Raw genomic sequence first — 26,222 nt, forward strand, 5'->3', positions numbered from 1 at the left:
AATCTGGAATTGCTTATTATTTTTTTTATGTTCACCATGCGGGAAAAATCACTAGTTTGGGTCTCCAACAGACGCGGTGATACCAAATACGTGTACTTTTTTTAAGGTTTTCATTTTTTTCCTACAACAAAAGGCATAGGAAAAAAGGCAGTTTCTTTTTTTTTTTTTAACTTGAAACTTTTATTTTTACACATTTATACAACAGCATTGGCGACTTTTATGCACTGTTACTTTACATCGTGGCTGAGTTGCTGTGGTTGCAAACTGCTTCTACTTTGCAATATTACCACTCACAGTTGATGGTGGAAAAAATGTAATGAATTGATTTATTGCAACGTTGTCATCCTGTTACAGGACCACGCTGGAATTGTGTGTGCTTTGTAGAGTGACCCAATCTTTCATAAATGTTTGTAAAGGCATGGTTAGGTGCTGAATTTTATACAACTGGGGCAATAGGACTGAATGAAACACTTGAATTCAATAATTAACAGTTGTGTCCCAGTACTTTTGTCCATATATTATACATTGAGATTTTGAATTCCTTAAATATGTCTTTACTTATAACTTTACTACTTACACCAGCAGCAGTCTCTTCATCCATGTCACTAGACTTCCTTTCATAAGAAGTTCCTTCACCAGCATCATGTTGTAGGCCCAGCTCCAGACCTTGGGGTTGCTTGGAACATTCACCCCCGCTCTCCTCACCTCCTCCTGTATCGGATACCATGCCACCTCCCCAGTAGGCGCTTAGGAGCACACATCCTCTACTCTCTAAAAATCGCGCCTGAATGATCAGTTTGTCAGCTCCCTTCCCCTACATGAGGAAATAGAGGACGGGAGAACTCCTAGCGATAACACATATAGGGGCATTATTTAAAGTCCATTCCATCCCTGTATAGATACATTGCAGCTGTATATACTATTCCACTTTGTTAGCTGCAGTGATTGCCTTAGAGATAAAGGAAGTCAAAAGGAGAATCATGCTATGTCCAGTGCAGAACGAATGCTTTAGGCCCCCATGACGACCATCGTCACTCCCCGATCGCATCATGGGGGGCCGATGGCACGTCGGAGGGGGGCGCTCCCTGATTAAGGGGTTAAATGAGTGGAATCAAAGTAATCTGATTCCGCCTGTTGCAGTGCGACATTGAGGTGTTACACAGCCGTCACCCACTAAGTATGGAGTGAGCTGAGCCAGTGAACCCGCTCCATACTTCCCCTTAACGGCTACCACATACATGTACGTGGCATGTTGTTAAGGGGTTAAAGTGTATTTCGGTGCATAATAAGCTAAATACTTGCAGAAAATCTGCATGCAATACGCATCGTAATTCTCCATGAAAGTGGTGACATTCAGTGGTGTCTGGGATGATATGGAGCAGAAATCAAACCATGTGATCGGGGCGCGGTGATAACACCACAATTGTACACACGGCCAGCGGAAAGATGCGTTTGCCCATTAATAAATGTGTTGTATCTTATGAAAGTGAAATCGGTTATAAATCTGCCTCACCATCTGGTGTAAAGACCACACTTCCCAGAAGGAAAATTACCAGAAGGGAAAATTACCAGAAGAGGAGCTAAGCAGACATTGGATATACTAGGAGATTTCAGCTCTGAAGCCTGCAGAATTATGAAAGCAGCTATCTCTATATATATATGAAAACTAGAAACAGTGCCCGGGTATAACGTGCCTGTCTGTCCATTTGGATTTGTTCCAAGGGTGCCCAGGAGGCCAATCCATGCCCTCGTATATTCTTGGTTTACGGGGGAATCGCTAATAGCCGCTTATACCCCGGCAGTTACACACTGTTTATTTCAATTTTAACTTCCTAAATACCGAACAGCTAAACTGGTAGGAAACGGAGTCATAAGATAGTGACAGAGCCTGTTGATTAGCAAAACTTGGCTGTTTTATTACCAGTTGGACATAGACTATGGTTGGATCATAATTAAAAACAGCATCATGCATGAAAGCCCACTCATTAAAACGCTGAACATGATGCGCTCTATCTGCTTGCTGACTGGCCTGGGTTCAGGCAGGAGTCTCTGCCCTTCTGAGAGCCACCTGTCTCATCTGTTGCTGAGAGAGCCTGCGTTTGCTGAGGAGTTTCAGCAGCTCAAGCAGCAGTATAACGCATTTGATCAGCTTGCAGTTGGGCAAGAGGAGTCTCTGCAGCTAGTAATGCAGCTTTCCTTTCTGATTGGTTGCTATGGATAACCACTCCCCTGTACCTTCCCATCTAGCATTATCTTGTAAAGTGCACTACCTGCTACTGCCAGATAAATACATATTTACTATAAAAGCAAAGGTCTGTATTCGCTTTTATAGTATTGGATCGTGATCATGTGATAATGGCTGATAACCGCAAGGTTGGGACAACCTTCCTGAACACCCGATGTACCTGTGAGCCAAATTTGGGGTCAAACGGTTCAGGCATTTGGATGCCTATAGAGGACAGACAGACATTGACTTTTATCATGTAGAATAGCAGAGTTCCCCGGATTCACACTGGTCTATTTGTTCGTTTTTGTGTGTGTGATTAACCCCTTCAGAACTGAGCCTGGTTTGGCCTGGAGGACGAAGCCGATTCTTTCAAATCTGACATGTGTCAATTTATGTAGTAATAACTTGGGAATGCTTTTACCTATCCAAGTGATTCTGAAATTGTTTACTTGTGACATACTGTACTATGTTAGTGAAAAAATTTGGTCGATAAATCCAATTATTTGTGAAAAACACCAAAAGTTTTAGAAAATTTGCAAAAATTTGCATTTTTCCCAATTTAAATGTATCTGCTTATTAAACAGATAGTAATACCACACAAAATAATTACTATTTCACATATCCCATATGTCTACTTTAGGGTTGCATTGTTTTTTGAATGTCCTTTCATTTTTCTACGGCGTTAGACCTAGAACTGTTGCAGCAATTTCTCACGTTTTCAAGAAAATTTCAAAAGGCAATTTTTTCAGGGACCTGTTCAGTTCCGAGGTGGCTTTGAGGGCCTTATATATTAGAAAGTCCCCATAAATCACCCCATTTTGAAAACTGCACCCCTCAAAGTATTCAAAACAGCATTCAGAAACTTCAATATTTTTTTGCCAAAATTCATTTGTAATAAAAAAAATTCTGTAACACAGGTTTTCCTGAGAAATGCAACTCAATATTTATTGCCCAGATTCTGCAGTTTTTAGAAATATCATGTGGCCCTAGTGTGGTAATAGACTGAAACACAGGCCTCCGAAGCAAAGGAGCACCTACTGGATTTTGGGGGCCTCCTTTTTTTATATATATATATATATATATATATATATCAGGCACCATGTCAGGTTTGAAGAGATCTTGTGGTGACAAAACAGTGGAAAGCTCCCAAAAGTGACCCCATTTTGGAAACTACACCCCTCAAGGAATTTATTTATTTAGGGGTATAGTTAGCATTTTGACCCTACAGTTTATTTGCTGAATTCATTGGAATTAGTCTGTGAAGATGAAAATGTACTTTTCTTTCTGAAAAAAACATATACATTTTTAATTTTAACAAGGAATAAAGGAGAAAAAACAACCCAACATTTTAAAGCGATTTCTCCTGATTACCGCAATATCCCATATGTGGCAATAAACTACTATTTGGAACCACAGCAGGGCTCAGAAGAGAAGGAGCGTCATTTGGATTTTGTAGCGCTGATTTTGCTGGAATAGTTTTCAGTGCTATGTCACATTTGCAATGCACTGGAAGGACCAAAACAGTGGAAACCCCCCCAAAAGTGACCCCATTTTGGAAACTAAATCCCTCAAGGATGTTTTTTTAGGAATATAGTTAGCATTTTGACCCCACAGTTTTTTTGCTGAATTCATTGGAATTAGTTTGTGAAGATAAAAATCTACTTTTTTTTTCTGAAAAAGCACCCCAACATTTGTAAAGTAATTTCTCCCGATTACGGCAATATGCCATATGTGGTAATAAACTGCTGTTTGGACCCACAGCGGGGCTTACAAGGGAAGGAGCGCTATTTTGCTTTTGGACGGGTGTCATGTCGCATTTGCAAAGCCCCTGAGAGACCAAAACAGTGGAAACACCCCATAAGTCACCCCATTTCGGAAACTAAACCACTTAAGGAATCTATTTAGGGGTATAGTGAGCATTTAGAACCCACAGGTCTTTTGCAGAATTTATTAGAATAAGGCCTGATTCACACAAACTTATTAAACGTACGTGGGACGGTCGTTGAAACAGCAGCTGTCCCATGGACCTATGTAAGTTAATGTGGCCGTTCACACAGCCGTGCTTCAACAGACCGTGTGAAGGGTCCTATCTTTTTACGCATCTCACCATAGACTCAACTATAGGGGATGCGTGACATTGCGTCCCACAGCGCCGAGCATGGATGCACCTCGGACGTGAAAAATTGCGGTTTTTCACGTCCCAGATGTGCAGCACTCGTGTGAATCAGGCCTTAGGCCGAGAGAATGAATATAAACATTATTTCCACTAAAATGTTGAATTTTTTCATTTTCACAAGGGCTAAAGGAGAAAAAGCACCCCAACATTTGTTAAGGAATTTCTCCCGAGTACGGAAATACCCGACATTTGGTCATAAATGTTTTTTTATTAGAAATTAATTAGCCCTTTCCGGACTGATCCATTTTTTGCTTTTTCTTTTTTGTTTTTCCATCCCCGCTTTCCAAGAGCCATAACTTTTTTCTTTTTCCGTCACTAGAGTGGTGTGAGGGCTTATTTCTTGCAGGAGGAGTTGTAGTTTCTATTGACACCATTTAAAGTAACATTTAATGTACTGCGAAACTGAAAATAAAATTCTGAAATTGGAAAAAACTGCGATTCCTCCATTGTTTTTTGGGTTTCGTTTTTACGGCTTTCTCCATGCTTTAAAAGCAACAAGTTTTTTTTTTAAATATTTTACTCCTTTTACAAAGCAAAACTTATTTGTTGAAAAAAAATTGTTTTGTTTCACCATGCCTCCAAGAGGCATAACTTGTTTTATTTTTTGGTGGATTGAGTGGTGTTAGGGCTTATTTTTTGCGGGATGAACTGTAGTTTTTATTGGTACCATTGTTTGGTATACACAACTTTTTGAGCACTTTTTATGATTTTTTTTTCGAGAGCTAAGATGACCAAAAAAACAGCAATTTTGGCGTTCTAAATCCTTTATTTTTTTATGACGTTCACCGTGCGAGTTAAATAATGATATATTGTTATAGTTCGGACTTTTACGAAGGCAGCAATACCAATTTTGTGTATTTTTTTACATTACTTTAGAGAAAAAAAAATGGGAAAAGTTTTTTTTATATACATAATTCTGACAATATTTTTCATTTTTTTTACGGCATTCACCCTGGTCTATAAGTGACAATTTTACTTTATTCTGCCTGTCGATACGATTACGGCGATACCATACGTATATAGTTATTTTTATGTTTTGTAGCGTTTCTGCAGTAAAATCACTTTTTTCTTAAATCATTAATTTTTTTTGTGTCACCATATTCTGAAAGCCATAACTTTTATTTTTCAGTCAAAAAAAGCTGTGTAAGGGCTTGTTTTTTGCGGGACGAGTTGTAGTTTTTATTGGTACAATTTTGGGGTACATGCGACTTTTTGATCACATTTTAATCTTTATTTTGGCAGGCGAGGTGACCAAAAAAAAATTGTGATTCTGCCATTGTTTACTTATTTTTTTTTTGCGGTGTTGACCGTGCGGGAAAATTAATATTATAGTTTTATAGCTTGGGTCGTTATGAACGCGGTGATACCATATATGTGTACTTTTTTAAACGTTTTAATTTTTTCCCTATAATAAAAGACATATTATAGGAAAAAAAAAAGCAGTTCCTGTTTATGTAACTTATACGTTTTTTAAAATATTTTTATTACGTTTTTTTTGTCCCGAGGGGGGGGGGGGGGGAGAAAGACAGAGACAGAGACAGAGAGAGAGAGAGAGAGAATGCAGCACTGCGCGAAGAAATCTGAGAGGCCTCCCTAAGACTCTGCTTGGGCAAACACTCAGGTGTGAGAGCAGGGCACAATATAGCAGCAACATATTGTGTGTCAAGAACAAGAGAGAAGTCCTTGTAATAACAGTACATGGCCACACCAGTACCCATGTACCTGTACGAGGTACCAGTACAGAGACCCCTAAACCAGACTGCATCCTGGACTACAATAGGTACATGGGAGGGGTGGACTTGTCAGATCAAGTCCTGAAGCCCTACAGCGCCATGGGGTGTGGTATAAGAAGCTGGCCGTGCACATCATTATCAAGAACCTAATCTTTAGGGACCAAGAAGGGGGCACCCAGTACTTCTGGAAGCGAGGCCACACTTTCCAGAAGAAGTTCCCCAAACTGGCAAGAAGGGAAAAAGGTCAAAAGAGGTGCAAAGTCTGCTATAAGATGGGGATAAGGGAGGACACAATATATCAATGTGACACGTGTCCAAAAAAACCAGGGCTCTATATGAAAGAGTGTTTTAAAATTTATCATACATCCCTTAGATTTTTAATCTACCCTGACACACTCTGCACAGCTTATGCCCCTCATATTTCACTTCTGAGCCCTGCTGCGTGCCCAGGCAGCTGATAACAGCCACATGTAGGGTATTGCCGTACCTGGGAGAACCCACATTACAGTCTATGGGATGTAGATCTCCGGTGGCACATGCTGGGCACAATATATCGGACACTGACATGGCATATATATAGAAAAAAATTGCAAATCTCACTCTGCACCATCTGCTGCGCATTATCTTTTTTCCACAATACCTGTGGGGCCAAAATACTAACTACACCTCTAGATGAATGTCTTAAGGGGTATAGTTTTTAAAATGGGGTCACTTCTCAGGGGTTTCAACTGTACTGGTACCTCAGGGGCTTCTGCATACATGACTTAGCACCAGAAAATCCCCAGTAGGTCAAATGGCGGTCCTTTCCTTCGGAGTCCTCCCATGGGCCCAAACGGCAGTTTATCACAACAAATGGGGTATTGCCGCACTCAGGACAAATTGGGCAACAAAACGGGGTATTTTATATCTTGTGAAAATAAGATATTCTATCAAAAATTACATCTTATTGGAAAAAATGTCATTTTATAAAATTTCACAGCCCAATTCAAATATGTGCTGTGAAAAAACTGTGCAGTCAAAATGGTAACAACCACCATACATGAATTCCTTGAGGGGTGTAGTTTCCAAAATGGGGTCACTTTTGGGGGATTTCTACTGTTTTGGCACCTCAACACCTCTTCAAACCTGACATGCTGCCTAAAATATATTCTAATAAAAAAAAGAGGCCCCAAAATGCAATAGGTGCTTCTTTGCTTCTAGGGCTTGTGTTTTATTCCACGAGCGCACTAGAGCCACATGTGGGACATTTCTAAAAACTGCAGAATCTGGACAATACATAATTAGTAGTGTTTCTCTGGTAAAATCTTCTGTGTTACAGAAAAAAAAATGGAATAAAATTTTAATTCAGCAAGAAAAATTTAATTTGAAAATTTCACCTCCACTTTGCTTTAATTCCGGTGAAATGCCTAAAGTGTTAAAAAAAAACTTTCTAAATGCTGTTTTGAATACTTCAAAGCCACTTCAGAGTTGAACAGGTACCTTAAAAAAAAGGCTTTTGAAATTTTCTTAAAAATATGAGAAATTGCTGTTTATGTACTAAGCCTTGTAAGGTCCAAGAAAAGAAAAGAAAAAAAATGATGCCAATCTAAAGTAGACATACGGGAAATGTGAACTAGTAACTATTTTGGGGGGTATAACCATCTGTTTTACAAGCAGATGCATTTAAATTCAGAAAAATTTAATTTTTTCTAAATTTTGCAATTTTTAACAAATGTACACTGAATAAATCGAACAAATTTTACCACTAAAAGCCCGATATGTCACGAGAAAACAATTTCAGAGTCGCTTGGATAGATTTAAGCATTCCGACGTTATTACCACATAAAGTGAAATATGTCAGATTTCAAAAATAGGCTCTGAGCCTTAAAGAGGCTCTGTCACCACATTATAAGTGCCCTATATTGTACATGATGTGATTGGCGCTGTAATGTAGATTACAGTAGTGTTTTTTATTTAGAAAAACGATAATTTTTGACAGAGTTATGACCTATATTAGCTTTATGCTAATGAGTTTCTCAATGGACAACTGGGCGTTTTTACTATATGGCCAAGTGGGCGTTGTACAGAGGAGTGTATGACGCTGACCAATCAGCATCATACACTTCTCTCCATTCATTTACTCTGCAGATAGCGATATAGCTATATCGCTATGTGTATTGACATAAACACACTATGACGCTACTCATGTGTCATGACAATGAATATACATTACCTCGAGCCAGGACGTGATGTTTATTCAGAATCCTGACCACTTCTGTAGCGTCTCTGTCATTTACAGCACAGCAGGCGTAGTCTCGCGAGATTACGCTGTAAGCGGTCATTCACAGCGAGATCTCGCTGTGCTGTAAATCACACAGACGCTACAGAAGTGGTCAGGATTCTGAATACACATCACGTCCTGGCTGGAGGTAATGCATATTCATTGTCATGACACATGAGTAGTGTTATAGTGTGTGAATGAGGCTGCACATAGTGATATAGCTATATCGCTATCTGCAGTGTAAATGAATGGAGAGAAGTGTATGACGCTGATTGGTCAGCATCATACACTCCTCTGTACAAGCCCACTTGGTCATATAGTAAAACACGTCCAGTTGTCCATTGAGAAACTCATTAGAATAAATCTAATATAGGTCATAACTCCGTCAAAAATGATCGTTTTTCTAAATAAAAAAACACTGCTGTAATCTACATTACAGCGCCGATCACATCATGTACAATATAGGCCACGTATAATGTGGTGACAGAGACTCTTTAAGGCCAAAACAAGGCTGCATCCTTAAGGGGTTAAAGGACACAATTTGCCTTATAGAATGAATACTATCCAATGATGCTATCATACAGTGATGATGGTATAACATTACCCATCATCACTGCTGCAAGGAGTGTCAATATGAATTGCAAGGGAGTGGCAATGAATAAGCCCAGATATCACCTTGTCCTAAATACCTAAGATGGAGATTTGTTCAAAAGGAATATAAATACCTGTATTCTCATTCACATATTATGGGAAAATAATTGATGATTGCTCTGACGGCAGGCTAAGTGCTCCCTGGTATGAGAGCTATACCAGCGGCGTGGTCAGCTAGTAACCGCAAGGATGAATGGAAAAGGGTATTGCGCTTAGCTCTGTACCGCTTTATTTTGTTGCCGCATAGTAAGCACTGTGTTAGTGTTTATCGCCCACACCGCCGAGGGCAGAGGGAGCGACAGGCAAGACAGTGGAACTCCCAGGCTAACTGACTTCCGTAAGCCGCCGTCAGGACTCTGAACTGCTCGTGATGTTTGATTGAGTATCGTATGTCAGTGATGTGTAATCACCCGACAGTGTGTACTGATCTAGTTCCTCTAGAAGCCGGAAAGCAGGCGAAACGCGCGTCGGGTGCATAGCTTTTACGGTCCATCTCTCCATCTAATCTAACTGTCAATTCAGTGTTCAATCACAATACCTCCTCTAATCGTGACCTCTCGCCACTTCTTCCCCACTTTAGCGGGGTGAGCGAGAGGAACTAGATCAGTACACAACAGAGACAAACGGAAACCATTGGCACCGGATCAGTCACCATTGAAATCAATGGTGATGCAAACGGAAACCTACGTTTTCAGTTTGTGTCAGTCAGGGCTCCGTTCCGACGAAAAACTTCAACGAAAACGTTGTAATGGAGCACTGACGCAGATGTGAACAAAGCCTTAACTACATCTTATAAGCAGTGTTCCCTATAAGGTGCGCAGCTGCACGGCCATGCACCTTCCACGATCCGCCCGCTCACTAAACTTTAAAGCCCGAGCACAGGGGGCTCCGATACTAGCGACGGCCACATTCACTTGTATGTGCATCCTCAGGACGCACATACAAATGAATACTATAGGCTGCAGGTCACGTTAGGCCTGCAGCCTATAAGGCGCTAGGAGTCGCGCAGGCCGGGGTGATGACGTCACATCATTACGCCGGTCTGCGCATGCGTCCCGCCAGAGAGACAATGTAGCGCTTCGTCTGTCGCTGGAACGGGGCAAGGTGTGCACAATCTTATTTTATTTTTTTAAGGAACTCTGTGGCTGTATATGCAGGGAGAGAGGGGGCTGTGTAGCGCTACATACAATGGGAGAAGGGGGCTGTGTAGCGCTAAATACAAGAGGAGGGGTGGGGCTGTGTAGCGCTACATACAAGAGATGGGGGGGCGGTGTAGCGCTACATACAAGGGGAGGAGGGGGGGCTGTGTAGCGCTACATACAGGGGGGGATTGCTGTGCAGCGCTATATACAAGGGGAGGAGGGAGTCTGTGTGGCGCCATCTGCAGGAGGATGCGTGGGACGCCATCTACAGGGAGGGATGCGTGGGACGCCATCTACAGGGAGGGATGCGTGGGACGCCATCTACAGGGAGGGATGCGTGGGACGCCATCTAAAGGGAGGTATGCGTGTGACGCCATCTACAGGGAGGGATGCGTGTGACGCCATCTACAGGGAGGGATGCGTGTGACGCCATCTACAGGGAGGGATGCGTGTGACGCCATCTACAGGGAGGGATGCGTGTGACGCCATCTACAGGGAGGGATGCGTGTGACGCCATCTACAAGGACAGTGGTGTAATGAAGGATTCTTTCATTGAGGCCTATAATTGGTGTTAATAACTTTTACTACTGTACTTGTAAATTTGATACCATTTAAAAAAAGTTATTTAAAATAAGTTTTCTTATTCTCTTATTTAGTCACTATATTAGCGTTTACTGGGGGTATTACTTTTGGTCATCAGATCGCCCACCATTGATGGAGACTCGCCCTGCTCCCTAACTGCCCCGCTCAGGAGCTGCCAAAACTTAGAGGGAACTTGGCTTATAATATAAGATACATTTTAATATCGGGGCCCTTTAACAATCTACTGATTATATTCCGTGGCAGACAATTATTTTTCAGCAAAGAAGATGATCTATCGGGCTTAAAAATTGTCAAACAACCAGAGTTTGGGTATGTTCACACGAGGGCGTCCGTTACGGCTGAAATTACGGGGATGTTTCAGCCTGAAAACATCCCCGTAATTTCAGCCGTACCGGCATGTGCAGGCGCTTGAACGCCGCGTCCATTACGGCCGTAATTAGCGCTGCTATTCATTGGAGTCAATGAATAACGGCTCCAATTACGGCCAAAGAAGTGACAGGTCACTTCTTTGACGCAAGCGTCTATTTACGCGCCGTCATTTGACAGCGGCGCGTAAATATACGCCTCGTGTGAACAGACAAACGTCTGCCCATTGCTTTCAATGGGCAGACGTTTGTCAGCGCTATTTTCGGACGTAATTCGGGGCAAAAACGCCCGAATTACGTCCGTAAATAGGCCGTGTGAACATACCCTTTATCTCTTGACTGGGAAAGTTTTAATACAATAAGTTCACAATGTTTTGGTGGTGAAAAGCAAAATGTAATCAGTTTTTGCATTTTGCTGTGTGTCTGTCAGCAATATATTAAGAGAACAAATCTCGGAGTTTAAACTGGAACTATGTAGAAAATAAAATGTAATGCACGACAGATCTTTATGTTTGATTTACTAATGAAGGGATTTACTAAAAATAGGGAAATGTTTTAAGTTCTGTCTGAAAATCAACTTAAACGGTTATTCTCACTAAAGAGAATTATGGAATATCCACAGGCCAACTCGTCCAGGCAGATAATAAACGGACATGTGCGTGGCTCTCTCCATTCAGTTCTTGGGAGTTAAGGAAATATCCATAATTGTTTATAGTGGGAATATCCCTTTAAGTCTGGGTTCACAAGTCATGTTTCAGAAATTATATGGGAATAGACCCATGAGCAGGGAAGAGGAGAAAACAAAAACTGTATCCTTCAACCCTTCCTGGGATCAAAAAGGGAAGATAAACCGGCAACTAAAATGTGATGTGAGAACCTTCCCTAAGACGCAAAACAGGTGAATAGCCAGCAATATTGTATAGAAAACAAAGGCTTAAAGGGTTTTTCCACTCAGGAAACATTCATCGCATATCTAGATAGGTGGTAAATATTTGACCGGTGTAGGGCCAACTGCTGGGACTCCCTATGGGGACCGCTAGGCGTGTGATGTTTATCAATGGGAAAACCCCTATGTAATGCCTGTCACGCTTCTCCATTACTCTGTCACGTTTCCATCTTCGCCCCACACTTCGTTCCAGCGTGACCACACATTTTTCTGAAGTGATCTCATTGACGATCTCTTGCGTTATGATCTCGGATCTCATATTCTAGGAGAGAGTTTAAGGGTTCAGCTGTAGTACATCTTCAATTCGTTGCACTGTAAGGTAACGGCAGGCAGTTCTTGTGACTCTTCACAGGTTAAAGTGTTCTGCCCGAGGATTTTGAGGTTCACATTCTTGATCTTCCAGTTTTTGCCCACTGGACAGCGGACCAATCCAAAAATCTGTTCAAATATTCCCAGCCAGACGTTGTCTCTGTGGATGGTTCCGGCCACTGCCACCACCACGAGCCCGTGAGGAGAGGGCACACATTTTAAACCTCTGCTATCCACGTTGGGGTTAAATATGAGTCTCTCATCTCGTGTAAGTGCAAGAAGACGCAGACTTGACACCTGAGAGCCATTGTATTCCTCTGTGGCCTGCTCTGCTGCTCTGTAGGACAGCTTCAGCACTGCATTCTCCCAGAAGTGCTGAGGTCCCCAGTCATCCTTGCTTTGCCCCAGCGATGGATTCTGAGAGTTCAGCAGGGCGTAGAACCAATTGCAAAAGTGTTTTCCAAGCAACTCACAGTTCAGTGTCTCAGGTTCAGGTTCAGATTCAGGTTCTTTTTCAACCTAAAAACACAAAGAACATAAATCTATATATTTCTATAAAACTGCAGTTTGTTTCCTGATAATCACACACTTTACTTAAGGGGTAACTAAGCTTTCAGAAAACTTCTGACATGTCAGGAGTTTTGATCGGTGGGGGTCCAAGCAATGGGACCCCCACAGATCACTAAAACAAAGCGGCAGAAGTGCGCTCATGTGAGCCGCTTGGTTTCTGATCGGCTTTTCGCGGGAAGCCAAGCAGTTGGTGTACGGGCTCAATAGAAAGTCTAAGGGCCCGCACACCAACTGCTCGGTTTTCCGAGAAGAGCCCATCAGAAACCAAGCGGCTCAGCGCTCACCCGAGAACTCCTGCTGCTCCGTTTTAGCGATTGGTGGGGGTCTCAGTGCTCAGACCAGCAACACTCAAAACTCCTGACATGTCAGAGTTTTCTGAAAGTTTAGTTCCACTTTAAAGAAATTCTATTTATCTGAGAAGTTAAGGGGGATCCCATCTCATATTTACTGGTTACTGAAACTCCCGACCAGTACCTAGAATAAAGGGGCCGCGGCTCTTAGTAAAGTGCAGCAACCCCTTCAGCAGCTCTCCAAAATGGCTTGACAGCAGACTTAGAACTGAGCTTAAATTGCAACACAGCCCCTCTCATTTGAAAGGAGCAAGTAATTTCTGAGACACGGCCTGGTTAACCCCTTCCCCACATTTGACGTATCCATACGCCAAAGTCGGGTAGGGGAAGTATGGAGCGGGCTCACGCAGTGAATTCGCTCCATACGATGTGGGTGTCGGCTGTTTGTTACAGCCGACACTTCAGAGGAACTAGCGGCATCGCGCTCGAGCCCGCTAGTTTAACTCGTTAAATGCCGCGGTCAATACTGACCGCAGCATTTAAATCGTCAGAAAGAGGGGGGCGACCCCCTCTAACAGCTCATCGCGCCCCCCGCAACACAATCGCGGGGGGGGGGGCAATGGTTGCTATGGCTGCCTGGGGGCTTAATGAACACCCCCAGGTCCGCCATCTTTGTACACCTATTAAACCCTGCCTCCGGCAGGGCTTAATATTTGCCTGTCAGAATCACGATATACTGCAATACATTAGTATTGCAGTATATCGTGCAAGCGATCTAACCATCGCTGGTTGGAGTCCCCTAGGGGGACTAATAAAAGAAGTAAAAATAAGTTAAATAAAGTTTTTTGGGGTGTAAAAAATAAATAAATAAATATATTAAAAGTTTAAAAAAAAAAAAACCTTTTCCCATTTTCACCCTAGAGCATAATAAAAAAAATTAATAAACATAATTGGTATTTCCGCATCCGTAAAAGTCTGAACTATTACAATATATCATTATTTAACCCGCACGGTGAACGCCGTAAAAAAATAAAAAATAAAATTGTAAACGCCAGAATCTCTATTTTTTGGTCACCTAATCTGCCACAAAAAATGAAATAAAAAGTGATCAAACCGTCGCATTTACACCAAAATGGTATTATTAAAAACTACAGCTTATCCCGCAAAAAATAAGCCCTCATACCAATTAATCGACGGAAAAATAAAAAGTTGTGGCTCTCGGAATTTGGCAACGCAAAATAATTCTTTTTTACACTTAGGTTTTTACATGTAAAAGTAGTAAAATATAGAAAAAAATATATATATATTTGGTATCGCCGTAATCGTATTGACCCACAGAATAAAGTTAACATGTTGTTTTAATTGCAGAGTGAATTCCGTAAAAACAGCGCGCAAAAAAACATGGAGGAATTGCTGTTTTTTTCATTTTCTACCCCAATAATTTTTTTCCCGTTTCCTAGTACATTATATGGCAAAGTAAATGGTGCTACAAAAAACTACAACTCGTCCCGCAAACATCAAGCCCTCATAGTACTATATCGGCGGAAAAATAAAGACGTTATGGCTTTTGGAATGTGTGGAGGAAAAAACGAAAATGAAAATCTGAAAAAGGGGTGCGGCGGGAAGGGGTTAAAACTGACTTAGGACTGGAGAGCTGCTGCAAAGAGCGGAAGACATGAAGCGACTGTGTATAAGGCTTCCTTCACACACACAAATGTTCAAAAACTGCACCAAAAAACAAACAAACCACTCCTATAAACGCTAGCGGTTGAATGGGAAGAAAAAGTATGTTCTTCTTTTATACCTCCCATTCCTTATGAATCTATTATTGGCTTTTAGATAAAAGAAAAAAAAACTGCATCAAAAACTGCCCAAAAAAGCGCATAACTCATAACTTTTTCATTTTTTGTCCGACGTAGTTGTATGAGACTGTTTTTTGCGGGACTAGTTGTACTTTATGTAGGCACCATTTTTTGGTACATTTACATTATCGTTTAATTTATATAAATTTTACAAAACAGTCTCGTCTAAATGCACCGTAAGGGTAAGCACACACGTAGCGGAATTACTGCGTATTTTCCGCAACGTATTTAGTTGAGGAAAATCCGCAGCATAACACAGTAGCAGCAGAGTGGATGAGATTTCAACAAATACATCCACACGCTGCGCAAATGATAAGCGGAAAAAACGCTCAGAAATGAAAGTGCGGTGCGTTTTTTTTAATGTCAATTGTATTTGTCTAATCGCTGCTTTCTTTTTGCAGGTTTTCCCCATTGAATTCAATGTGGAGGTAAAACGCAACAAATAGCAGATCCGCCGCAAAAATCGCAAATCAGAAAAAAAAAAAAAAAATAGCTTATTTACTTCGAATTCTGTGCGTCTTCATCCAGGCTGGTCTCCTGGAATGACGTTTCAACCCATGTGACCACTGCAGCCAATCACGGGCTGCAGTGGTCACATGGGATGAGACATCATCCCAGGTAGTCGGGCTGCAGGATGGCAGAGGGACACATCGCCGTGGCTACGCAAGTATGAAACTTTATATATATATATATTTTTTTTTTAACATGCAGTTTCTGCAGTGGACATTCTGGTAGGAAAACTGCAGCGTATCTGTCCTGTGTAAACATACCCTAAGGCCTTGTTCACACGGCGTGTATTCTAAACATTTTACGCCCCAAAAAACGAATGATCTAAAGGAGCAGTACACTTTTTTTTTTCCATTTCCCTCTCCATTTGTACATGGTGTACGTGGTGTTTCAGCGGGGTGCTGTGTGCAGAAATACTTGCCGATCCGCAGATCTTGTCGTTTTCGGCTCCAGTGCCGGTCATGTCCCTCTGACTTGTCTTGAATCACTGCTTTTCAGAAAACCGGAAGTAGGGCTCTCAATGCATTCCTATGGAGCCTCGTTCCGGCTCCCACAGGAATGCATTGAGAGCCTGAGCTCCGGATTTCTGAAAAGCAGTGATTCAAGACAAGTCAGAGGGACATGACCGGCACTGGAGCCGAAAACGACAAGATGCAGGGATCGGCAAGTATTTCTACACAAAGCACCCCGCTGAAACACCAATGTACAAATCGAGAGGGAAATAGAAAAAGTGGAGGGTTTCTTTAAGTTTTCCATTGACATCAATAAGAAAGCACATCGTTAGGCCTCACGCACACGGCTGGGCCCATAATCATGGCCCGCGATGGATAGAACATGTTCTATCTTTTCCGTTACAGTTCAACGGCCTGGACACCTATCCGTAGCGATAAGGAAAGATGTCTGCGGCCAATAGAACTGAATGAGTCTATAATAGCGGACCGTATTACGGAGATTTTTTACGGTCGCGTGCATGGAATCAGCGCATTCGACACGTTTTTTTTATGCTCGCATTTAAGAAACACGTAGTGTAAAAAGGGAAGCATCAGGTTAATTCTTTAGCGCGTAAAACGCACCTAATGCCCATAGGCAATAGGGAGTCCTAATTACGCGCCCAAAAAATGCGCCAAAACGTGTAGAAAACGTCTGTAGTTTTAAAGTTGCTTTACAAAACCGCTAGTGTTTTTGACACATCGTTTTTTTTTTTGCGCCGTGTGAACAAGGCGTAAAGCCTCATTAGAACACCCTGTCTGGACGGATGGAGATCTTCTGTATCTTCTTCACCTTTTGACTTGGAGTTGTAGGTCGAGCACTTGGACCTCTCCAGTGATCCAGTGTACACTGGATCAGCTGACTTTTTTCACTTGACGGCATCGCGGTGACATCTTCGGAAACAAGATACTTAAAAATAGCGCTGCGGTGAACCTTTCTTCTTTTCAGGAGCTCTTCTGCACTTTTACTGTAAGTAACGATCGCATCAAAGGCCTCTAGAGAGAAGATACAAACAGTTATTGTCTGTAGATACTAGAAAAGAAACATATATACACTAACCAAGTTATAGGGCATGTACGAAATTAGACAGTCTTTTCCCCCCAGAAACAGCGCCACTCTCGTCTATGGGTTGTGTCTGGTATTGCACTTCAGCATCGCTGCCTTTATTGATCCCGGTGATCATGTGACTGGTCATATAATCGCCGGGACACTGGTAGTAGGAGACTAAGGACTCATTCACACGAACGTGAATCTCGTCCATGTGACGGCCGTTAAAACAACGGCCATTACACGGACCCATGCATTTCAATGGAGCCGTTCACAAGACCGTTGTTTCAACGGAGCGCGTGAACGTTCCGTTGAAAAATAGGACATGTCCTATTTTATTGCGTGTCACGCATTCCTCCATAGACTGTAGTCTGTGGGGGATCCATGACAACGCGTCCCGCACGGGTCCATATCGGACGTGGAAAATGGCAGTTTTTCACGTCCGAGGTGGGCTACGTTTGTGTGAATGTAGCCTTATGCTGGGTCTATCTAGAGCCAGCGCAGCCCTAAGGCCCCATGCACACGACCGTAAAAAACCTCCGTTTTTGCAGACCGCAATTGCGGTCCGCAAAAACGCAGCCATTCACTTTCATTGAACACTGACACCTTTCCGTAGCGCTACGGACGGGTGTCCGTGCTGTGGAAATGTTCCGGTAATTATGGAACATGTCCGTTCTTTCGCATTTTGCGGGCCGTGCTCCCATACTTTGTATGGGAGCACGGCCCGAAAATGCGGCTGTCAGTCGGCGGCCGGCCGTGCCCGCAAATCGCGGGCCGTGATTGCGGGCACGGTCGTGTGCATGGGGCCTAACACTGACAATAGTCACCATAACACGGCGTATTTCCTCAGTAACTCGGGTGGACGTGCAGCCATTTAAAGCGGAAAAGCATAGTGTAAAAAAAAATAATAATAATGAAGTCCCCAAAAGGTATTTTTGGACCTTTGAGGGACAGGCCGCAATAATAAAAAAATAAAAAATTAAATAAAAATGACACATAAAATACACCCTTCCCCCGCCAATCATTCTCATAACGCTAGTCCTGACCCAACTACTCTAAAGTAGACATGTAATGTACCAAAATGTACGATAGATGACGACAAATAAAAAGTCTGTTTTAGGGTAACACAATATTATTACCAGAAAAAAAAGATAAATAGTAGAAGCAGCATTTTCTTTACTCTTTTCATCCAACTATAAGCCTAAAAATTATTTAAAAAAAATTATGTATATAAAAATAGTAAAAAGCTGCATTGGTCATGAAAAAAAACATTGCACAAATCACGTCGCTAGCCCAAATAAATGATAGCCGTTTAACTAACGCGTGAAAAACGATGCCTGGTCCTGAACTGGTTAAATTGACTCCCTTTGGCTGCGGTTGTATTCTGGACATTGCAGGGCTCGTATACTGAAGGGTTAATCTGCAGGGAGCAGTCACATAATAACATCATAATAGAGGATTTCATGCAACATTACATCAGACACAGGAGACACCAGCGCTGGCTGCACACGGAGCTGTCCTGCTGGGATCAGTAGTCCTCCACCTGCAGGAGGCGCTCACCTTCTTTACTGAACACATGGATCAAGCGGTTGGTGACAGTCTCCGCTACAGAGAACAGGTCCTCGATGTCCAGATGTGTCAGCAGCCGCCTGCAACCTTCCTTCTCCCGGGGAGTCAGACCCGCCATGGCCGAAACTCAGAACCACCCGGACCACTACTGCGGGGACCAAGACTTCCGCTCTGAAAACTGACAGCTGGGAAACGAAAGTAACCGGAGAGGCAGCCCACTTCCGGCAGCGTCCGTGTCATGTGACCAGACGTCACCTGCGCGGCGGAATGTTTGCCGGACTTGTTCTGTTGGAATACACTGACCTGCATCGCGACATGTGACAATAGGGACAACTTGTGTGGCCCAACGTGACCGCGGTATTGGGAACTAAAACGGATGAACTCAAGTGTATGGGGGGAGACCATGGCGGTTTCTGGCTGTTCTCTACACCAATCATCGCTCAGCAGTGACATCATGTGACATGCTTACAGCCACGTGTTACCGTCATAGTCGTCCCCGCGATCAGGGCTTCACGTTCACAGCGTCGTCCTGCAGTCGCATTAAAAGGCTATGGACACCTTTGATCAATTTATTAAAATAAAAAAAATTCCCTCAAAGGTTTACATAGCTCTTACAAATGATTCATAAGACAATGCGCATAAAAAGTAGCACAAGTAACCCTCAAAAAGCAGGGATTTTAATTCTTTCCTTAGATCTTTTTGCCTCTTTTTTTATATATAATTTTGCCTAATTTTGTGTGGGTTACCCTCATTCCACCAAAACAGCTCTGACTGACCCCCTTCTTGGACTCCACAAAACATCTGGTGGTTCCTGTGGTATCGGGCACGTCTTGGCAGCAGATCCTTTACGTGAGGTCTCCCTGGATCAGACTTTTTTCAGCACATCCCACAGATTATCAATCGGAATTTGGAGTCCAAGTCGACACCTTGAAGGCAATGTTCACAAGCAGCCAAATTACTGCTGATTTTCTATCCAGATTTGCGGGCTGAAAAGTCGCAGCGTGTTATAGTACCAGCAAAGTGGATAACCTATAAAAAAAATTCATACACGCTGCAGAAAATTTTCGAGCAGAAATTGACCTGCGGTACAGTTTTTAAATGTTCAATGGGGGAAGCAAATCACTGTTCTCCATAGCGATATGGGTGTGGATAATATTTTTGCAAACAATATACATGGTAATGATCAATGACATGTTCACACGCAAAATCATAAACGGTTCAAAGCGACAGAGCGGTTTTCAAGGGAAAACAGCCTCTGATTTTCAGCCGTTTTTTATAGTCGAAAACATTATTTTTTGGAGCTGTTTTTCCATTGGCACAATGAAAAACAAGTCCAAAAACGGCTCAAGAACGGACATGCTCCTTTTTACGGGGCGTCTTTTTACACACCGGTTTTTAAAACATCGGCATAAAAAAACGCCCCGTCTGAACTAAACGTTGTTATTCCCATTGACATCAGTGGGCAGATGTTTGTAGGCGTTTAGCTAGCATTTTTCAAGGCGTTTACACCCCGAAATACATTTGAAAACACTGCGTGTGAACATACCCTAAATCTGAAAAAAAAAACCTGCACCAAATGAAACATCAATATTCCCTGTGGATTCTGGGTTGGATGGTTGCAGAATTTCTTGCAGCACATCCAACCCAAGAGAACATACGAAAGGTTTCTCATGTTCCTCAAACCATTCCTCAAGTTTTGCAACGTGGCAGGGTGCTTTATTCAATGCATTAGGGAATACTGTTGGCACGAAGGGGCGAATTTGGTTTGCAATACTGTTTAGGTAGGCGGTATGTATTAAAGGACCCAAAGTTTCCCAGCAGGAAAAGTAGGTGGTACGTGTATACCACATACAAAGGTAGGCGGCATGAGTCAAAGTAACATCTACATAAACGCCAGGACCCAAGGTTTCCCTGGCAGAACATTGCCCAGAACATCACACTGCCTCTGCCAGCTTGTCTCCTTCCCATAGTACATCCTGGTGCCATCTCTTCGGTAGGTAAGCCACACGCGCACACACGGCCGCCCACAAGGTGTAAAAGAAAATGTGATCCATCAGTCAGGTTTACCGAACAACCAGGCTATGACACGGCCGTGGGAGGTAATCACGCACGCAGCGCACACAGGCCGGATTCACACGAGCATGTGCGTTTTGCGTACGCAAAAAATGCGGCGTTTTGCGTGCGCAAAAGGCACTTAACAGCTCCGTGTGTCAGCCCTGTATGATGCGTGGCTGCGTGATTTTCTCACAGCCGCCATCATTATGACACTCCGTTTGGATGTTTGTAAACAGAAAAGCACGTGGTGCTTTTCTGTTTTCATGCATCCTTTTCACTGATGTTGCGCGAATCACGCGCGTCCCACGGAAGTGCTTCCGTGTGGTGCGCGTGATTTTTACGCACCCATTGACTTCAATGGGTGCGTGATGCGCGAAATACGCACAAAGAACGGACATGTCGTGAGTTTTTCGCAGCGGACTCACGCTGCGTAAAAATCATGCAACTGTCTGCACAGCCCCATAGACTAATATAGGTCCGTGCGACGCGTGTGAAAATCATGCGCGTTGCACGGACGTCTATCCCGTTCGTCTGAATAAGCCCTCAGGAACACAGTGATGGGGAAAAAGGGTTCAGCCCCATTCTTATTTGTGTTCCACCAGGGATGAAGAGAAATCTAGTGGTCAACTGATAAGTCTGACTATTAGGGAATGTTCACACGCTTAGCAAAAAACGGCTGAAAATACGGAGCTGCTTTCAAGGGAAAACAGCTCCTGATTTTCAGACGTTTTTTAAGCAACTCGCATTTTTCGCTGCGTTTTTACGGACGTTTTTGGAGCCGTTTTTCTATAGAGTTAATGGAAAAACGGCTCCAAAAACGCGTCAAAAAGTGACATGCACTTCTTTTTCACAGCCGTTTTTCAAAGCGGGCGCGTAAAAAAACGCCCCGTCAGAACAGAACGCCATTTTTCCCATTGAAATCAATGGGAAGATATTTGGAGGCATTCTGCTTTCGATTTTTCGTCCTGAAAAACTGCCGAAAATAAGCCGTGTGAACATACCCTTAGGAACCAGGGTAACACATGATGCTGAAAGTTTGTTTTCAAAACTTTTTTTTTTAACTTATTATATTTTACAGCTGCACCATGGGGTAGTACAGAGTTCTGGCAACCTTCGGCACTCCAGCTGTTGTGAAACTACTACTACTACTACTACTACTACTACTACTACTCCCAGCAGTGGCAGATTAAGTAGACTATAGGCCCTGGGCTGTTACCCAAAGTTGGGCCCCCCTTCTCTATCGCCGCCCTGTAACTATTGTTAACACTTCCTTTTTGTCCAGACATTAACAAATGGGTGTTACTACTCCCCTTGTCAAAAGGCTGACAGTATCGCACCGTGTAGGGACACATTCTCCTGACAAGGGGAATAGTAACACTTATTTGTCTATCAGTCCTGGACTGCACAAAGATTTTTTGTGAAATACAAGGATTTCCTATAATAAACATGTCAGGAGAGATGACAGATTGTCTATAAATCTAGTGACTCACAGGTGACAACGTAGTTTTTTTCCTCTTTTCTACTCAATCCGGTCCAGACTTCATGACGACTTTTCCCGGCCATGACCCATTTCTGCAGAATTTTTCACTCAGATGTCTTTGGCTCCTCACTTTTCCAACATTTCCACACCTCTAAACAAAGATAAAATGATCATGGTGCCACACACTGTGCCCCTAAATATAATAGCACCAAACACTGCGCCCCTGAATAAAATAGTACCAAACGCTGTGCCCCTAAATATTATAGCACCATAGACTGCGCCCCTGAATATAATTATGTCAAACACGGTAAAGCACCACATGCACACAGCCCCTGTAGATAGCACCACACACAACCCCCTGTAGATAGCGCTACACACTGACCCCTGTAGATAGAGCCACACACAGACCCCTGTAGATGGAGCTACACACTGACCCCTGTAAATAGCGCTACACAGCCCTCCCCCTCTGTAAACAGCGTCACATAGCCCTCCCTCTCATATATAGTGCTACACAGCAATCCCCCTTTAGATATAGTGATACACAGCGCTCCCCCCTTCTATATAGTGCTATACAGCAATCCCCCCTTGTATATAGTGCCACATAGCGCCACCCCCCTTGTATATAGCGCTACACAGCGCCTCCCCCCTTGGACCTGCAGCTCTTGTAATTGCTCAGTATAATGTCCCCCATAGCTGCCCCCACAGTGTATTGCCACCCATAGCGCCCCATACAGTATAATGACCCCATAGCTGCCTCTACACATTACACCACGTTCCAAATTATTATGCAAATGTTATTTTTCGCTGATTTTCCTAAAGAGTCGATGCAAATGACAGTCAGTATAATCTTCAAGCCATCAACCATTGGAGTATAATGCAAATTTTATTGAACAAATCTCCTAATGACAACAGATTTATTTTTAGAAGTAAAAAAACTCAAAATGCACTGTTTCAAATTATTATGCACAACAAAGATAAAAACATTTTAAAGGTTGTAAAGAGAACTAAAATGGTCATTTGCTGAATTTGCAGCATCAGGTCATATTTACAGAAATCAAAAGCTCTTTCAATCAAAAAAAACTTACATGTTACATGTTAACATAGGACCCCTTCTTTGATATCACCTTCACAATTCTTGCATCCATTGAATTTGTGAGTATTTGGACAGTTTCTGCTTGAATATCTTTGCAGGATGTCAGAATAGCCTCCCAGAGCTTCTGTTTTGATGTGAACCGCCTCCCACCCTCATAGATATTTTGCTTGAGGATGCTCCAAAGGTTCTCAATAGGGTTGAGGTTAGGGGAACATGGGGGCCACACCATGAGTTTCTCTCCTTTTATGCCCATAGCAGCCAATGACACAGAGGTATTCTTTGCAGCATGAGATGGTGCATTGTCATGCATGAAGATAATTTTGCTACGGAAGGCACGGTTCTTTTTGTACCACGGAAGAAAGTGGTCAGTCATAAACTCTACGTACTTTGCAGAGGTCATTTTCACACCATCAGGGACCCTAAAGGGGCCTACCAGCTCTCTCCCCATGATTCCAGCCCAAAACATGACTCCGCCACCTCCTTGCCGACGTCGCAGCCTTGTTGGGACATGGTGGCCATTCACCAACCATCCACTACTCCATCTGGACCATCCAGGGTTGCACGGCACTCATCAGTAAACACGGTTTGAAAATTAGTCTTCATGTATTTCTGAGCACACTGCAACCGTTTCTGCTTGTGAGCATTGTTCAGGGGTGGCCGAATAATAGCTTTATGCACACTTGTAAACCTCTGGAGGATCCTACACCTTGAGGTTCGCGGGACTCCAGAGGCACCAGCGGTTTCAAATACCTGTTTGCTGCTTTGCAATGGCATTTTAGCAGCTGCTACATAATATAATGCCCTTCATAGCTGCCTCTACACAGTATAATGCCCTCCATATCTGCTACACAGTATAAAACCCTCCATAGCTGCCTCTACACAGTATAATTTTCCCCTTAGCTCTCCTATACAGTATAATGCCCTTCATTGCTGCCTCTACACAGTATAATGCCCCCATAGCTGCCACATAGTATAATGCCCTCCATAGCTGCCCCTACACAGTATAATGCCCTCCATAGCTGCCTCTGCCCAGTATAATGTTCTCCTTAGCTGTCCTATACAGTATAATGCCACCATATCTACGTACCTAATAAAAAAATAACAATTAATTACCTATCCCCGTTCCCACGATGGGTGGGGGATGCTTCTCCTCCTCTGCACTGTCCCGAGAGTGACTCGGTGCAGACAGGCACGATGACGTCACTACATTGCGCCTGCCTGCGCCGAGCCGCTCACGGCAGAATGAATGCTGGAGCGGACGCAGGTTCAGTTGGAAGCTGGACCAGCGTGGTCCACAGCGGGCAGTTAGTAGCGCTAGAGCGCTGCATAGTTTTTTTTAAGATTATATGCGGAGGACATGTCCAGTATTACACAGCCCATTCATGTGTATGAGAATTATGTAATGCTTATTTTCCGCAGATTTATTTCACAAATCACAGCTTATTTCTAGGGTCCCAGCTTATTGTCAAGGGACCGCCTAACAAGTAGCGATTGTCCAAAGTGGAGAACCCCTTTAAATAAATGAAAAAATAAACAGAACCAAACAAGCTTGTTTTAGGTTGAATCAATCTGACAAAGACGGTTGTGATAAATATAAAATATTTTATTTGATTCAATCTTCAAGGCAGTACACACTTCAAAATTACATGGCACATTTTTTGTTGTTGTTGTTGCTAAAATGTGAAAGTGAACATTTTTCTGGACTTGAAATATACACATCTAGCACTCCACAAGAATTCTTAGTAAAAACGTGAAAGCTGGTAAAGTCCTATTGTTTAAGGCCAAATTTAGATCGAGGGGAACAAAAAGTAAAATTTTGTGTCTTCTTGTGCAAGTTTTCACCAGGCACCTATAGGAAAAATGGAACATATATATACATATTAATAATGGGTGGAACAATGAAATATCTCTTATGTAGAACATGTATCCCTCTAAAAACAACAGTCGCATACTTACCTTTCAAAGCTGCTGTGTGAACAGTTCCATGGTGTTTGCTTATTAGGCCACAGCGGGGTTGTGCCGTCCATACTATCACCACCAATGTGGCAGTCACATGTGGTACGGCACGCCATCGCTGTGGCATAGTAAACAAAGGACCAAGGAAACATCCGTGTAGAAACAGCAGGGGATTTGCAAGGTGTGCATTAACCATTTGTTATTTTTAGCCATAAGCATGATATACTGCCCCTTAAAGGAACAGTGTTACCACAATTTTTTTTTTAATATGTTAAAGATGTTAGTGCTTTATTAAAAACGTTTGGATTAATTTGTGTGTTTGTGTGTTACTTTTTCTTATTTTTACACTTTTTCTTCCCTATGGGGGCTGCCATTTTTTTTTCCATTTCTGTATGTGTCGATTAACGACACATACAGACATGGAATACGGCAGCTCCAATCCCATAGGGACTGCGAACGGGGCCCGTTCCATCCACTTCAATGTACGCCGTCTGTGTGGGAACGGCGCATGCGCCGCTCCCACACAGTCCAATTTGAAATGCGCGCCGTCCGGCGCCATTTTCCTGTGGACCGGAAGTCGCGGCCGGACAGTACGATTACTACTTCCGGTCGCGGCTTCCGGACTTGTGCACTTGGACCAGCGGCAGCAGACGGAGCGGCGGCGGCAGGAGCAGGTAAGAGATTTCTATGTATGTTCGGGTTTGTGTGTGTTTACTACTGTATGTAAACCTACTACACTGTGTGTTAGCTCAAAAAATGGCGACACACAGTGTAGGAGGTTAGACCGTTCAATCCCCTCGTTTATCCCGGCACTAGCCAGGATAAAGGAGGGGGGGGGATGCTGAGAGCTCACTAGAGCGAGGGCTTTTTACCCAATTTTGCAGCATAAAGC

General features: G+C 42.9%; 2 protein-coding genes across 2 annotated transcripts in view; both read right to left on the reverse strand.

The window, feature by feature from the left end:
• Nucleotides 1-11,658: 11,658 nt before the first annotated feature.
• On the reverse strand, nt 11,659-19,172 carry C2H3orf38 (chromosome 2 C3orf38 homolog). Its single transcript, XM_075854466.1, has 3 exons — nt 18,738-19,172; nt 16,923-17,125; nt 11,659-12,931 (listed from the first exon to the last, which is right to left on the reverse strand). Exons 1-3 carry the CDS (start codon nt 18,862-18,864, stop codon nt 12,386-12,388), a joined length of 876 nt encoding a protein of 291 aa, XP_075710581.1. The 5' UTR covers nt 18,865-19,172; the 3' UTR covers nt 11,659-12,385.
• Nucleotides 19,173-24,956: 5,784 nt separating this feature from the next.
• The window catches only part of ZNF654 (zinc finger protein 654), a 36,417-nt gene continuing 35,151 nt past the window's right edge, over nt 24,957-26,222 (reverse strand). Inside the window, exon 9 of the mRNA XM_075854467.1 lies at nt 24,957-25,223. Coding sequence (XP_075710582.1) covers nt 25,213-25,223 — 11 coding nt within the window. The 3' untranslated portion in view covers nt 24,957-25,212. The remainder of the gene's footprint in view (nt 25,224-26,222) is intronic.

This window comes from Rhinoderma darwinii, chromosome 2 (genome assembly GCF_050947455.1).
Source record: "Rhinoderma darwinii isolate aRhiDar2 chromosome 2, aRhiDar2.hap1, whole genome shotgun sequence".
Taxonomy (NCBI): Eukaryota; Metazoa; Chordata; class Amphibia; order Anura; family Rhinodermatidae; genus Rhinoderma; species Rhinoderma darwinii.